Below are 15,176 nucleotides of genomic sequence, written 5' to 3'. Positions count from 1 at the left end.
GTAGGTATAAGTCGGGCGTTTCTTTATGTTTATTTATTTTTGTTATTTCTCATTTTTTCACCGAGGCTTTTGCCGCGGCTGCGACGGCCATCGCTGTGGCTTAAACCACCATGTGATCCACCGCGTGAGAAAAGGATGCCACACGGTGCGTGTATCTTGATCTGCGGAATGTTCTCCCTGTTATAAAACCATTTACCCCGCGTGAGAAAGGGGACACGCTTCGGAATATTGTCGCCGGAAATAAGAAGGGAAAAAGTCGTAAGGAATAAAGCAACTCGACGAATATAATTATGTTTCAGTACAAGTCCTCGGGAGATATTTGACAATAGTTTCAAATCCTCAATTATTTGTTCTTAACCCTTTATAGTCATTTTTTTTTTTGTGTATTTAGAGGAGTTTTCAATATATTTTTTTGCTATTTTTAATAGTATACTAATAGGCTAATTATTATTGTTAGCAAAAAATTGATTAAAAAAAAATCGTGAGAATTGAAGGAATAATTTATTTCCGAGATAGTTATCCCTCTACACGTATAAACATTTTATATAAATTGTAAGTTTTTGGGCTCGCTGATTACGAATCTGAAATTAAATTTAAAAAATTCAGTATCAGTGAACCCAAAAATTACTGCATCGATTTTTTTGACCGTATTCGATCAAATTTCAAATTTTCATCCACCATATTGGATCCAAGATCTTGAATTTTTAACATCTGATTTCAGATTCGTAATCAGCGTCTCCGAATACCCTTGAATACAAATTTTTTTACTGGATTTAATCAAATTTGAAATTTTCGTCCGCCATATTAAATTCGGCATTTCAAATTTTTTAAATCTGATTTAATATTCGTAACCAGTGAGCCCAAACACCCTAGAATACCATCTAGTTACAAAAGTTAATTCAACACAATGATTCATTAAACATTCGGGTGAAATATAATAATTAAAATAATATGTATTTGTTTTTCAATCAATGAATAAACATTTTTATTGATTCCACTTGTTTTTGTTTCTTACATGAAAGCTTGATCCGTAGTCGCGCGATTTCATCCAAGTTCAAATCTCTCGAAGTAGACATTTTTGTAAAAAAATCTAATCGGTCAGATTAACTGGATCGTGATGGATTGCTTATAAAATCGGAATCCTCGATTCATCGTTCAACAGAAACTTCGCAGAATGTGTTATATAAACACTGCCGATTTTTCTTTTTATTATAAACCTGAAGCGCCTGCAAAATTCCACTTTTCCCTTGCAAAAATTGAATCCGCGCGTTTACATTCGATATTCGTAATTCGTAAACTCGTGAATTATTCATCTTTGGCATTGTTTTATTACATTAGATGATCAAAGAATAAAGTATCCTAAATAATAGGATTCTGTATCGATGTTCTATCGTCGTTTCCGAAAGGATTTCCGAACAAAAATTAAGTTTACTAACAAAAAGTAAACCAAGTATTGGTCTTCGGTATATTTATGAGATCAAGACGGAAAAACTATTCTACATTTCCTAACATCATCAATATTTTTCTACTCATAACTAATCTTTCCATCGTCATAAGTGCGCGTGCAATGAAATAGAATGACTTTTATATCCCAAAAAATACCCCTCATGCAAAAAATATTGAAAATAATTAACTCAATCTTGATTTCGCAATTGAAACAAAAACTACACTGAATCGAATTGCATAGATCGAAAGAAATTTATCGATAATTGAAGAGAAGGATTATGGTGTAATTTTCTCTGAGAACGAAGTTTTCTTTACGAAAAATTATCATCGGGACAAACTTTCAAAGACATTTTTTTCTTTTTTTTTTTTAAATGGCACTTGAAGCCTTTCTGCAATTTTCTTCTTCAATTATCGTACAGTAGCAACTTCGCAAGACTACATTGTTAATCATCCAAACGCATAAAAAATTACCGACAAAGATATAAGCAATCATATATAATAATATTGCTAACGTCTGTGTTGAATGCCCTGGTAAAAACACTTTGTATGTTTACAAAGTACGATAAATCGTTATTGAGAAACGGTATTTTTATCTCGGTTCAGCCGTGAGAATACACTGACATTGCAATGACTCACATGATACGGTGTATTTTTTTCTCAACATGGAAGATTCAGCATTTAATAATAAACGATACCTACAAATTGGGACGAAACAACGTTTAGATTTGAATAAACAATGGTACAGGTGTCGTTACCCCCCCCCCCTTTGACGATATCTGGACCATTGTTTATTAATTTTGCTAATTATATGCACCATGCCGCTGTTTTGTTATTAATTTCGACAGCAAAAATTCTAAAATGTTCTTGAAACTACAAACAATAAAGCCCTCTAACTCAAATTGCTCTCAGTGTTTTTCATTTTCTTTAAAAAAAATGCCTAAAAATTGATATGATTTTAGACCGTCCAAGCTGTAACTTTCTCCCTTACTACAGCTAAATTAAAACTGTTTGGTGTTACTTGATTTAGAGAATAACATAGTAATATAAACGTAAAATCAGAAAAACTGTTTATTCTTGCAAGTGTTCGTTGGTTTTTGTTCAGCAGCGCAACCGCCGTTTTGCAATTTTTCTGTTCATGATTTTTCTATAAACTTGATATTGAGTTTATATATTATTGTGCAATTTACGATAAAATGGTTTTATTTTTAAATAGAAACAACGATAAATTGGAGGAATCGAAGGTCAACTATTCACGTAATTACGTACCAATTCGAATCGTCAGCGATTTTAATTTTTTTCTGCGTAATATCAAAGGATTTCAAACAGTTTTTGCTGATCGCCCAGCTTGTGCCGGATGATTTTGTACTACATTGGAAATCCTTCCAATGCCTTCAAAGCAGTTATGTCACATTATTTAAAACTTTTCTCTATATTGATTTCCAAAAATTCAAGTTAATTTCACGTGTTATTGGTGACCCTTTTTGACGATTACAACTTATTTCCGATGCTTAAAAGGATAATGACTTTGATTTTCTTGCATTTTCCGATCGCAACTGACTTCGAATAATTTCAAACGTTATTCGAACTTCCTACTGAATAATTGAAAGAAATTCCAGCTGATTTCAGATCATAAATATTTCGTTCGATCTAACTTAAGTGATTTCTCACGAAATCGCTAGTAAATTCTAAATTCTAAATGTAAATACACAACGAGCAACTTCCGAATATCCTCGCAAGAAATTCACTCCTGCGTCTTCTCAAAATATAACTTCATTTATTTTTTCCGTAAATAAATTAGAAACATCTTCTGAGAATCGTCTCTAAAGTTTTTCGAGCACATAGTTACGTTATTGATTTAACAGTATTCAAGATACTTCGTTGAAAACCTGCAATGAGTTGTGAGTTTTTCTATTTTCAGAAAGTATAAATAAATATCGTACAGATTTATAGTCTATTCATTTCGCTACAAGACGAGTTTTGAGGTTATATTTTCCTAATTACTCGACTATTAATTCATACGATAATTCATCTATCCTGGCTGACCAGATTTCCTAACACCGTATACGTTATATCACAAAAATTTTTGAATCGAATCGATGTTTGGGTAATAAAACGTGATCAAACCTCGCGAACACTCTTAAATCGGTCACGTGATTCAAAACACCATGTGCTTTTAGAGACCAATGGGCTCAATTATCACCAATAAATTTCTAACGTTGTCGAAAACCCTTCGAATAATGAAACCTGTGTAGTCCTCTGAAGTGAGCCTAGACGTGTTACTACCACTTTTAAGACTCAAATTTCGCGGATAAGAACAGTGTGAAAATGAATATGGTAACGGTATTTTTGAAATCTCCTTTTCGATCTACGAGTTGTTTTGCATTCTAGGGGGGTAATTTCATTGCGATCCAGTCTATAAAGGTTTGAAACTGGATCTACGTTCAAGATCACTGAATCGAGAAACGAAATGGTAATCGGGCCCAATTTCACTCACCCAGAATGGTGCCTGGTGTATCCAGGCTGCTGGTTCCCCTGGGCAAAAGGGTTCCTCTGCTGATGAGCCGGACGATGATGATCGAATTCCCCATAAGCGACGGCCCGAGTTCCAGCAAACTCCGCAGAAGCGAGGGCCACAAGTCGCTGAGGCCCCGCCTGATCGGGGTCGTTAATTCCAGCGCGCCACTTCCTCGCGGTTTGGGACTCACGGGGGTGATGCTGGGGCCGCGAAGCGTGCCGGAAGGCAAGGGAAGGCCAGCGGGGCTGGCCCACTTCTGGGAACCGATTAGAATCAGGCCCCTGAGGCTCCTGATAGACGGCAACCGCGACTGAGGCCCCGATGACTACGACGAAAAGACGGAAGACCGCGATCTCCTTCATCTCGCTAAATTCTATTCTTCCTATTTCGCGTTTACGAAGGCTGAGAGACTCGAGGCGTCGTCACCGCATTTCCGCTCCGCGTGGAGAACGCGGCAATTTCCGGTTTCTGCAACTGTCTTTTCTCCTGATGGTGAGGTCGTCGAATCTTGTACCGCAAATCCGAGGGTTACCGGTTACCTCTGGTAGAAAATCTCACGACGGTGAAACAGAGACTGAGACTCACCGTCGCCTGGACTCGGTCACCACGTGGATCGCGGTCCCCTCCAGACGAGGTGCACCCCTTCTCCGACTACAGAATTCCCCCACACGGATCTACGCGGTCCACAATCCAGCCTCTGTGTGCAATGCGAGCCCCCCTCGAAACCTTCTGCTAAACGCCGCGATTGCAGCGTGCAAATTTTCACGGCACTGCACTTCCGCAAATAATATAAAGGCGTTAGAAAAAATTGAAATTTTTTTGGCGTGAAACACAATTATTGCAATTTCGTTGGCCGGTGATCAAGAAACGTGCAAAACTTTAAAACACTTATCTTCATCATCTTCGTAATGTTTCTAAGTAGAAAAATAACAACGCAAACAATCTACAATTTTTGCAATTTCTGCAGATTTTTTGGTTCTGATTTTTGCACCTACAAATATTATGAAGATAATGTTTTGAATTTAATGAAGACGAGTGTTTTGAATTTTTCTAGTTTCTTGATCACCCTTGAAAAAAAATGGCAACAATTGTATTTCGTGCCTAATAATTTTCTCAAAGAGTCTGCCAAATTTCAATCGCTCGGTAGCATGGGATAAAATTATCCGAATGAAATTATGGAACTTTGTTTCGGGTGTGGTTAAAGGCTCATTGCTGTTTCCTCCGGCCTCAGAAACTCCGATTTTTACCTGCTTTTAAATAACGACCCTGATAAAATCCACCCAAGTGTGAATCGTTCTTTGGACCAATTCGGCTCGACTTGTCGTTTCGCTCTGGAGTTTCAGCTGTCTTTCTACATACGTGTGATTGTGTGTATATTTTTCTTTGTTTACTTCTCTAAAGATTGGTGGAATGAAACGGGGAAAAAATGGCTAGAGGTCAGATGTAGGTGGGTGGAATCTATTGTCGGTTAAGATCGAAGAGGAAATGGGCGGAACATCATTTAAGTTATTTTATATCTTTGGGCTGATCTTTGCGACGAGATACATCGCGTTCCAACGAATAAGAAAAACATCTTTTAGTCCTCGATAAATTTAACCATTTTTAGGTGGAGTATAAGCAGTACAGAACCAACATAATATACGGTCTATCCTTCGGAAATTTCGCGACACAATTTCCATGGAATAGAGTAAATTCGAATCATATGAAGCTCACAAAAATTCTGCATCCTTATGTGATTTTGTATCAATTTGGTGCCATTTGATTCACTTTCAGCAATTATATTCGAATCAAAAGTCAGGGAATGAGTTGATTCTCGATACTTTAAAATATCACGCGTGAAAAAAAAAATTAAGCAATGTAACGGGTTAAATCGTCGAATAAATTCTGAAAATCTGTCTGGAACATTAGACATTTACATTAAGTCTTTGAAAAATTCTTTATAAAAAGTCTTTGACGGAAGTAAGAAAAGTTATGCGGAAATTGTGCAGAAAAATACTGTTCCCGAACGCACAAGATTTACATACTTCATATGTGCAGAATATAAGAATCGCGGAGCGGGGATTATATATACATGGTCTGGTTGTAGTTGGTCGTTCTTTATCAAGTCTGCGTATGTCGGAATGTTAGTCAGGCCCAAGGAGGCAGATAGAGGTTCTCCTACATTCTCTTTGTCGAACTTCGCGACGCACGGAGCAACTGCAGGGCTGGTTAAAACGCTTTCACGGATGTAGAAAAACAAGAATTGCTTATATAATCATGTTTGAAACGAAACTTGCAAAAATGCGATAAAAATAATGAAATTATTGCGATTTGTGTAATCGCTCTCAGGTAATCTCTGGAGTTTTAGAATACTGTAATAAAATTAAAGTAAAACAATATTTCTTACTTCCCAGAAATTTTCTAAACTGATTCCGTACAACTGTTCCAATTTCAAGTGAATGATCAAAACTTTGCCGCATCTTTATTCTTAAACAAGTTTCTGAAGTATCGTCAAAATTTTGTCACGGTTTTAAAATTGTTTCGAAAAGACAAAATTTCGATACATATTGTGTCGGAATATCCGAATAATATTTTTGATATACCTGACTGTACGGTTGCATTGTTACATTGGCAGACGATAGCTTGATTTTATCACAATCTCGACGTGTTTAAAACTAGTTCCACGATATTCAACCCTGAGAATCTCCAATCAAATGAACAAATAATTCGATGTAATTGAATTCAGATCTCGTCGTGAAGTGATAAGTGAGGCTTAGATTTTTTTTTGTCTAAAATACAAGCGAAAATAATTCTTTAGAATTAGAATCCATGTGGAAAATTGAATCATTGTTCGAAATATTAGCCAGCCCTGGTGATATATACGTGAACTTTCCCGACGTGGCGATATATGCGTGATTTCAGCGAACTGCTTTGTCGCCGCGGCTGAGAGATTGCCGGCTTGATTGCGCTCAGCAAATTGATTATTTATCCCCCGTTCACCAGAGATACGAACTGCTGTTGCTGCCGCTGCTGTTGCTTGCTATTACAACGATATTTCGCAACAAGGTATACACACATGTCTCAATGCAAGCACCTCGCTCGCAGACAGGAGCTAAATTTACCGAACATGCTCACAAAGACGCGGGTTCAAAGTGCAGCTCGCCTATATTTCTCATGCAACACGCGGTTATATGGTCAGCTGCTGGGGCATGAATCAAGTACAAAGAAAAAAGGAAGAGAGAAAATTTCGAAAGAATTATATGTAGATTTATAAGGAGATTTCTGGATAAAGATTCCTACTACTGACACTTACCGACATTTCACCCGAGACTCAAACCCTTTAACGTGATGAATCCGTATCCGGAACTCTCTTTGTATGTATATTCACTGTTATAGCAGGAGATATGATAGTTTGAAATTAGCTATAAAAATTTACAATGCTTTGTACCCATGTCATATCATGTGCAGTTCAACATGCAAAAAAGAAAAGGAATTAAAACCGAGAGATTCTTAAGTAGGAGATTCCAGTTATTATTAATTTCAAACACATACAATACTATTGTAAAATTGCTTCATTTTTTCCCTTGTAATGCCAAAAAAGTGTCATTCGACTAACTTTCTTGAATTATATTACTGATCTTGTTCTCGAATGAATTTATACTTAGCTCTTTGGTTAATCGTAAGGCCACAGTTATGTTCTTTTAATTTCTTTCTCTTCTTCTTTGTTCACGAAATTGCTGTCAGTTATATTGAGTAAACTTTCCACTGTGTACTGCAAAACTCAAGTCACAATCCGACGATTCTCAGATCGGTAGATCTCTTCGGAATTGCAGAAATAGAGAATACCGAAATCATGAAGAAGAGCTTGTACATCAATGTTTCGTTTCAAAATGATTAGTAATTCGGTGAAGTGATTCGCTTTCTCTCTACAGAATTTAATTTTTATTCAGAAGACTGTTTTCTATACAAATTCGCCAAAACGCTTTTTATATCATTTCGGCATCGTTAGTATAATTTGACAACATTGCCGATGCATGACCGATGTGTTGACTTTGATTTAAAAAAATGTGAATATCGAATTGACTACTGAGAAAAAACTCAACACCTGTTTTAGTGAATTTGTTGAAAATATTCCATCGTAGAATTAAATAAAACGAATCTAACTAGACTTCAAACTATTTCGAAACGATTTCAAACGATCAAGCATCGATATATCTCAGCAGTTGTGCATAATTCCAGTATTTTCTGATTTTGCGTTTTTAAAGGAATACTTCCTAGCTTAGAAATATAATAATTTGACGAGAACTCAAAGTACGAATATACGTGTAAAAGCGTGTGATTAAATTTACACAATTTTACCTTATCGAGGCGAGATTCTTTCTGCGATACAAAACTCCCTCTATTTCATTTTCGCTACTCAATAGCCAATTAAAGAGAAGAATTAAGAGAGGCTGTGAACTTTTTTAATTCTCCTCTTAAATTTCCCCCCTCTCCCCGTTGCATATTTATGACTTTTACCTTATCTCGGGACTCGCATGTGTAATCCTTAAATTCTAGCGGATGCGTCGGTAGCCTGGACGCGTAGGAGTCCGGCTGTACAAGCTGCCACGCAAAAGGAAGATCTCACAGGGATATAATCTCTCCGATATCTCGATTCCATTGTGGATCCACGCCGCTCTCGGCGAGACTGCAGCGAGAGAGATGCGGCAGAAAACGATCAAGAGCCTAGACTCCAGCGGTCCATTGTCTTGTCTGGACGCGACGCGGGAATAGATATATTTTTCCGGTGAATTATTCATTAGTAGACCGGTTAAAAGCCCGCGGGGGACTGACTGACGGATGATTATTATCAGCATCTCGCTAAGCTCTCGGCTCGCCAATCAAGGAAGCTGGTATGAATTTTGACTAATGACAAAAGCGCAGATTCGATCTTCACAATGTAATTATTTGTCGGAGAAACGCAATTTTTCATCCGTCGAGGAAAAATTTGCTACTCAAATCAAGGTAATTACTGATCGCTTTGGTTCTTAATCATCGGCTGCAATACATCTTTCTTCCGAATTCAGCCTACCGATACAAAACTCGATCGCAAAATTAGAGAATTATCGCTTGCATACACTGAGAGAAATTTTTAGTTTCGGTTACCGCTCAGTCCTTAACTATTTTCATTTTTTACCACAATCGAAAAATATAGTTCTAGTTACAACATGAAAATTAGTTTTCTAGCTATTACCGGAAAGTCTAGTATCCGTTGCTATTCTTTCTCATTAAAATTTTATGCTTGTGCAAGAATAAATTGACGTTAAAGCCTTGTTTAACTAAAAAAGTAGAGTAAACCTCAGACACTGATTTTGCGTTGCAATTACCAAAAAAGGACCGACAGCAGCGCAAAATGGTTAAGCGTACCTCGTTTTTCGTAATTCCAACAATATTCAAACAGTTTTTTTTTAAAGATACCTGTTTTACTGAATTTTTCTAGTTACTATAACAAATGAAATTTTTCGCAGTGTAAGTATACAAATTTTGTTTATCTGCAGATGTATGACTTTTTCATTGAAAATGCTAATTATTTGTGTCTATAAATTGTTCAGTTTATACCTGTAACTGAAGAATTCAACGTTCTCGTTTATCGAATGATAGGATTATTTTTCTATGTGAAAGATACACTCCTATGATATTATTCTCCATTACGGGCATAAATTTTGGAGACGCGAACTGCTCGCGGTGTCTTGGAAATGGGATATAAATCAGAGATAATACAAAAAGTATTTAAGGAATGGCTGGTCGAGCATCGGTCCGAAGCATCACGCGAACACGCAATTTTGCAATGAGAATTAGGCAACCTCTGGAAGACATAGAATATCTTGGGAATTGAAACAGACCGTGATTTTTCCAAAAACGTTAATTATTATCGAGAACTTACTATTAGTTGAAATTCACGATTTAAAACTCTTGTTACAGTATATTACAGTAATGTTGATCGAGTTCATTTCACCTCTATCAATTATACCATTGATCATCGAAGTACATCGAAATTTCGATTTCATAATTTGTGGTGCTGATGCTTTTTGGCCGAAATGCAAAAGAAGTGAAAGGAATCCTCGCAGATGAAGAGATATTGTCGTTGTAAATGGCTGTCAAGAAGCGTTCTTTTTCGATGTCAGATTACGTCTAAATATATCCGAGGGTATAAATCAGTTTCTTCTTACTTCATCGTTATCCGCTGCTATCGGTTATTACTCTGTCAAACCAGAGGATTAGAAGCTCAGGAAAACCCGACGCAGTATTAAACCGGGTCACAAGTCCCTGCATTGAGATAATGGAACCCAAATTTCGTAAATACCCGGACGCATTTCACAGCCATGAATTAACTTTTGATCGTGGTGAATCGAATCGTTATCAATGTGCTTCTGAATTTCTCTCATCGTGCAAATTTCACTTTTCATGATCAATATTAAGAGATTGTCTTTTCCCACAAATTCGATAACAGCTTGATGTTATCTTTAGTTGAATCTGAATACCTTTATTACGCTGATAATTTTCAGATTTTTTGAATTCTGAGAAGACAAAAAAATCACAGCGGATAATGAGTTTTATAAAATCACTGCAAAGATTTTAAACAATTTAGAGAATATGTTTTCGGTAAAATACGTTTTGAATTGAATTTATTCATGAAGCTTTAACATCAACTTATTCTTCTTAATTAATACTTATTTTAATTAACAAAATCCGAAATCTGTCGTCTCTCTACATCGGAGTAGAGACGAAATTCTCTCGAATCAGTCCGATAATACAAATATAATACAGGCCTGTATTACCGACCGTATAATTCACCAGCGTTTAATATTACTTGAAGATCTTTTGCCGACGGATCGCAGATGCCTGCATTGTTACCGTGAAAAATGGTTTTCTGATCATTTTTATCTGGAAAAAATGAATCAATAAATAGTAGATCTATAAGTTAGATGTACATAGTTAGTTACTCGGAAGCCTTAAAATTCGTGTTTAAATGGTACAAAAGCTTCTTTTTTCAATCATCTGTGCCAACGAAATGTGAAAAACGTTTTTCGCGATGAACGATGGAGATCGCAATCGAATGAATGTGTAGAGTCACATTCTGAAACTGTGTTTTATCGAATTTACATTTCTTCAATAACTGTAGCGGTTTTCTTTAAACGAAATATTGAAGTAATATCACATTGTTATGCGCTTCGCTATCAAAATGTTACGATACATTTCTTTTTATCAATTTTATCGGTTTTTTTTGTAACTAGCAAGAAAATCGAAAATTGGCTTAAACATTTTAACGCAAATGAAAACAGAATACAGCCACAGAGGGTAGTGAAAAAACGAAAAAGTAATTGAAAAAATATTAAAGCAACACCGGTAATTTTTTCGGCCGTATTTTGTTATTCGTGTTTCTTTTTTTTTTATTAATTAACAAAAAATCGAAAATTGGCTGGAACATTTGAAGGCAAATCAAATCGGATCGAAGCCAAAGATGATATTGAAAAATCATAAAATTATTTGGAATTAACTGATTTAACGCCAATCGAGTGAAAACTTATGAAATTTCACTGAAAATATACATCTTCGTAGAATGTTCTCTGCAGATCGTTTTAAACTATTATGCAAAATGAAAATTTTATCAGCGTTCCGATTATTTCTTGACTGCGGTATTTCGCGCTGTGAACCGATAAACGTAGCCCGCAGCATTAGTTACATGCATTATATGGTAATTAGCGTCTTGTGCAGCTTATACTGCATAAAATGAATAAATTATAAAATTGAAACGAGGCGGTAATCGGAGAGTCAGAAGCTTAATGAAATGCCGGAACTCGGGTTGATGAATCGCATCTGCAGCATGCACAAAAAAGAATTAAGGCCAAAGAAGAATAAAGTTATTGATTATAAAAAAATATTTCTTTCAAATCCCTTCGTTCAATCGTCGAATCAAAAATATGTTTTAATTTTTCCGCACACAAAGAAGATTTAGTCCATAGAAAAAATATGATCTATATTTAGTCAGATTCAAGTAACCGAATTTGTCCGTTTTAGAAAATACTCCGATAGAACGTATATATATAAATTATAAAGTTAATTGCGAGTAACATTACTGAAACAAAAAACCGATTCATTTATATGCAATTAGGGTAAACTTGATATTGTTTGGAACGGAATAGAAAATTTATTCAACTATAGTATATGGCAATCCAAAAATTTGTCCAATTTTGAGAAAGCTCAACTTTTTTCTGAGTCAGACCCGCCATTTGGCTCGATATTCGGTATAAAAAAAGACTACAAAACTCGCTCCGGCCAATCAGGGTTGAGCATCTGGGTTTTGACCCACTGACACCGTCCCGTGACGTCACGGGAGAGCCCGAGTCTCGCAAACGGCTCGAGTAGGGTGGGTTGACCTCCGTTCTGACCTTATATTACCGCCGAGATGTCTCGATTGCCTTTCAATCTCTGGCGCTTTTCCATTTTCCCTGGATTTCCGCCTGCCTTGTATATAATAATGTTACAGAGGGTCTTCCATTATAGATATTTCGAAAAATAGCCACAATCCAAAGGCGGAAATACGTTTCAACGTCGGACGAGATATGCTTCATTTTTACGAGACGTTGGTAAAATTTCTCTAATAATAAAACGACGTGCCTCGTAAATTTCGCGGCGATGGTAAGTTTCCGGAATCATACTTCGTGGGCTTTGTGGATTCGTTTTTAACCCAGGTTCATCCGATTATGAACCGGAAGTCATGCTGATTTGATTATTTGAATAAAGAAAATAATTTTTAGTAGAAGTCATTTTTAAAGCTTGACCCAATTTCGTATAGTATTAAGAGATTCATTACGAATACGGCTTTCAAATTGTATTCAAATTTATGAAACGATTTCCACTGGAGAAAGTTCAGAAATTTATTGTAATTCCGTGAAACTTGAGGTTCCAAGATTTTTGGAGTTTTCTCATAATTCCTTTTCTGCAAGTCTCAGCAGTGCGACGTTTCAGATTGCAGATATAACCTCACGACAGTACGTCGAAATCAGTCTCACAACCTTCAATTGTAATTAAAACTGGTTAAAAAAAGTTTTCGAATTCGGTGATTATAAACATCGAATCAAAATTGCGTTATTCAGTATTAAATGTAAAGATCACAAATGATGGATTGCAAACAGGAAATAAAAATTTCCAACCCAATTACTAAACGTTTTGAATCTTGATTCACCACGCTCTATCCATTATTTTGGATTTCGAAATTTTCACACAGATTTTGGAGATAAATGATCGAAAAATTCATCGAAAATTCGTTGTTTCTTATGATATCTGAAAGTAGGAACGGAACTTGTATATTTTTAAGCTTGGTGGAATCGGCTTATCATAACCTGAAGAAGAATCATAGATAAGACACGTTATTCCATAAAGAGAAAAAAAAAATGAATAAATAAACCGACTTTAGATAATCTCCGCTGCGTACCAAGCTAGAGAGATTTTTTTAACGCTGATCAATTTTTCCTTCAACGGTAGCTGATAACTTCCATACCAACGCCAGCATATTTTACACCTTCTTTTCATGCTTGCGTTCGGTACGTAAAGTAACTGTTTCAGCAATGGTAGAGTGAGTCACGAGGGCGCATGCGCGGAGTATAATAAAGATCATTTTCAAGTCCTAGGAGTTGAAAGAGATCTGTTCTGTTCTCCGCGCATGCGCAGTCGCAATGAAAAAATCTAACATCAAGCGACCCTAACTTCAATTTCATGCTTCGTGACATGAGGCGAACTCTTGTTGTATAAAGAATCGTGTGCAACAAAGAGGCAATGAAATATTGTACTATATTTCTACAGTTATCGTATCATTGAAGATCGAAGAATGAATGCTTGAAAAACAGGACACCGTGTACGTTGATATTGATAAAGGTCGAACCTCGAGTTACATCGTGAAACTAACTTCGGGTGAAAGAATTTCGGTGAATCGATGAGGAACCACGCGACGTATCTGACAGTGAAATCGATCAATTGTCTGAATTTCACAGCTTCATATGTTATTTTCAAATATATATACAATTATACACATGCACGCACGTAAACACGTGCATGTGTGTGTGTGCGTGATTATCCACAAATTTTTACTTAATTTTTTTTATCTAGCCATAGTATTATATAAAATTATAATTTTTTTTTTTTTGTAACAACTTTATTTTTGACGAAACTGGAACCTGGCGCTTTTTTACGAGGCAGGAACTATCGCGCAACGTCCTGCGCTTCGAGGATATGATAGCCATTTACCACTTTGTCTTGGAGGACTCTCCCCAAATATCGGTTAGCTTTCTGCCGCACGTATTTTATTGGTTAGATATCCTGATATTAAAAGGCCAACGTCGCGAATGAATTCAGGGGCGGATTGATTCGGCGGTTTTTCAGATGGCGTAGTAGCTGCGCATGCCGGCAGTGAAAAACTGAGTTCGTTACCCGGGAAGCTGTTACAAAAAATCGCAAAGACACGCCTGAAACAAGACCAAACCTATTAGCGCGTGAGTCGATATCGATATTTGAGCGACAAAAAAAAAAAAAAAAAGGACAAAAATGTAAGAAAATGTACGACTTGAGCAATTTTTCCGTATTGTATATCTTTGAAGTTAAATTTTTGTATTCATTTTTCCTTAGTTTCCTGAAAACGCAACTGTTTTAGTGAAGCATTTTGAAAAATGTTTGGAATTCATTATTTCCAGGATGCTAAAATCAGTGTTTTTTAACGGAATAATGTAAAATACTTCGTATTTGTCAGTGAGGTTCTCGATTTTTCCTGTTTTTTAATAAACAATCAGTGCGGCTTCTTGAATAAAATATCGGTAAGTCAAAATTCTTTGAAATTCAAATAATTGCTCAACCTATTCATCATTTCTAATTTTCGATGAATTAATCTGCACTCATTGCAAAAAGAATTCCTCAGATACATTCTAAGTTTTTTTTTTTTCGGAAATCAATTCAAGTCTCTTTTCAGAAAGAAAATAAAAATAAATCATTTCGTTGAATCAAAAAATCAACGGCTGATTCTAACTCAAATCAATTGCATTCAATGTACTATTATTAACAACAGGAAAAATTATTCCAATGATCAAATTTGACCAACGAAAAAATTGCTCACGATAAACCTGTGTACATAAAAAAAAAAAAAAAAAAAATCGAGGTTCCTACGGAACTTCCAATGCATCTTTGCTGTAATTTTTTTCTTTTTTTT

At 36.0% G+C, this 15,176-nt stretch overlaps 1 protein-coding gene across 2 annotated transcripts in view; it reads right to left on the bottom strand.

Annotated features, from left to right (window-relative positions):
• The window catches only part of LOC107227181 (low-density lipoprotein receptor-related protein 4), a 30,993-nt gene extending 26,446 nt beyond the window's left edge, over window positions 1–4,547 (bottom strand). For both annotated transcript variants that reach the window (XM_015668243.2, XM_046730158.1), the window contains exon 1: window positions 3,941–4,547. In XM_015668243.2, the coding sequence (XP_015523729.1) occupies window positions 3,941–4,323 (383 nt within the window). In that variant the 5' untranslated portion in view covers window positions 4,324–4,547. The remainder of the gene's footprint in view (window positions 1–3,940) is intronic.
• Window positions 4,548–15,176: the final 10,629 nt, after the last annotated feature.

The sequence above is a fragment of the Neodiprion lecontei genome, chromosome 2 (genome assembly GCF_021901455.1).
Source record: "Neodiprion lecontei isolate iyNeoLeco1 chromosome 2, iyNeoLeco1.1, whole genome shotgun sequence".
Taxonomy (NCBI): Eukaryota; Metazoa; Arthropoda; class Insecta; order Hymenoptera; family Diprionidae; genus Neodiprion; species Neodiprion lecontei.
This window is presented reverse-complemented; position numbering and strand designations above follow the sequence as displayed.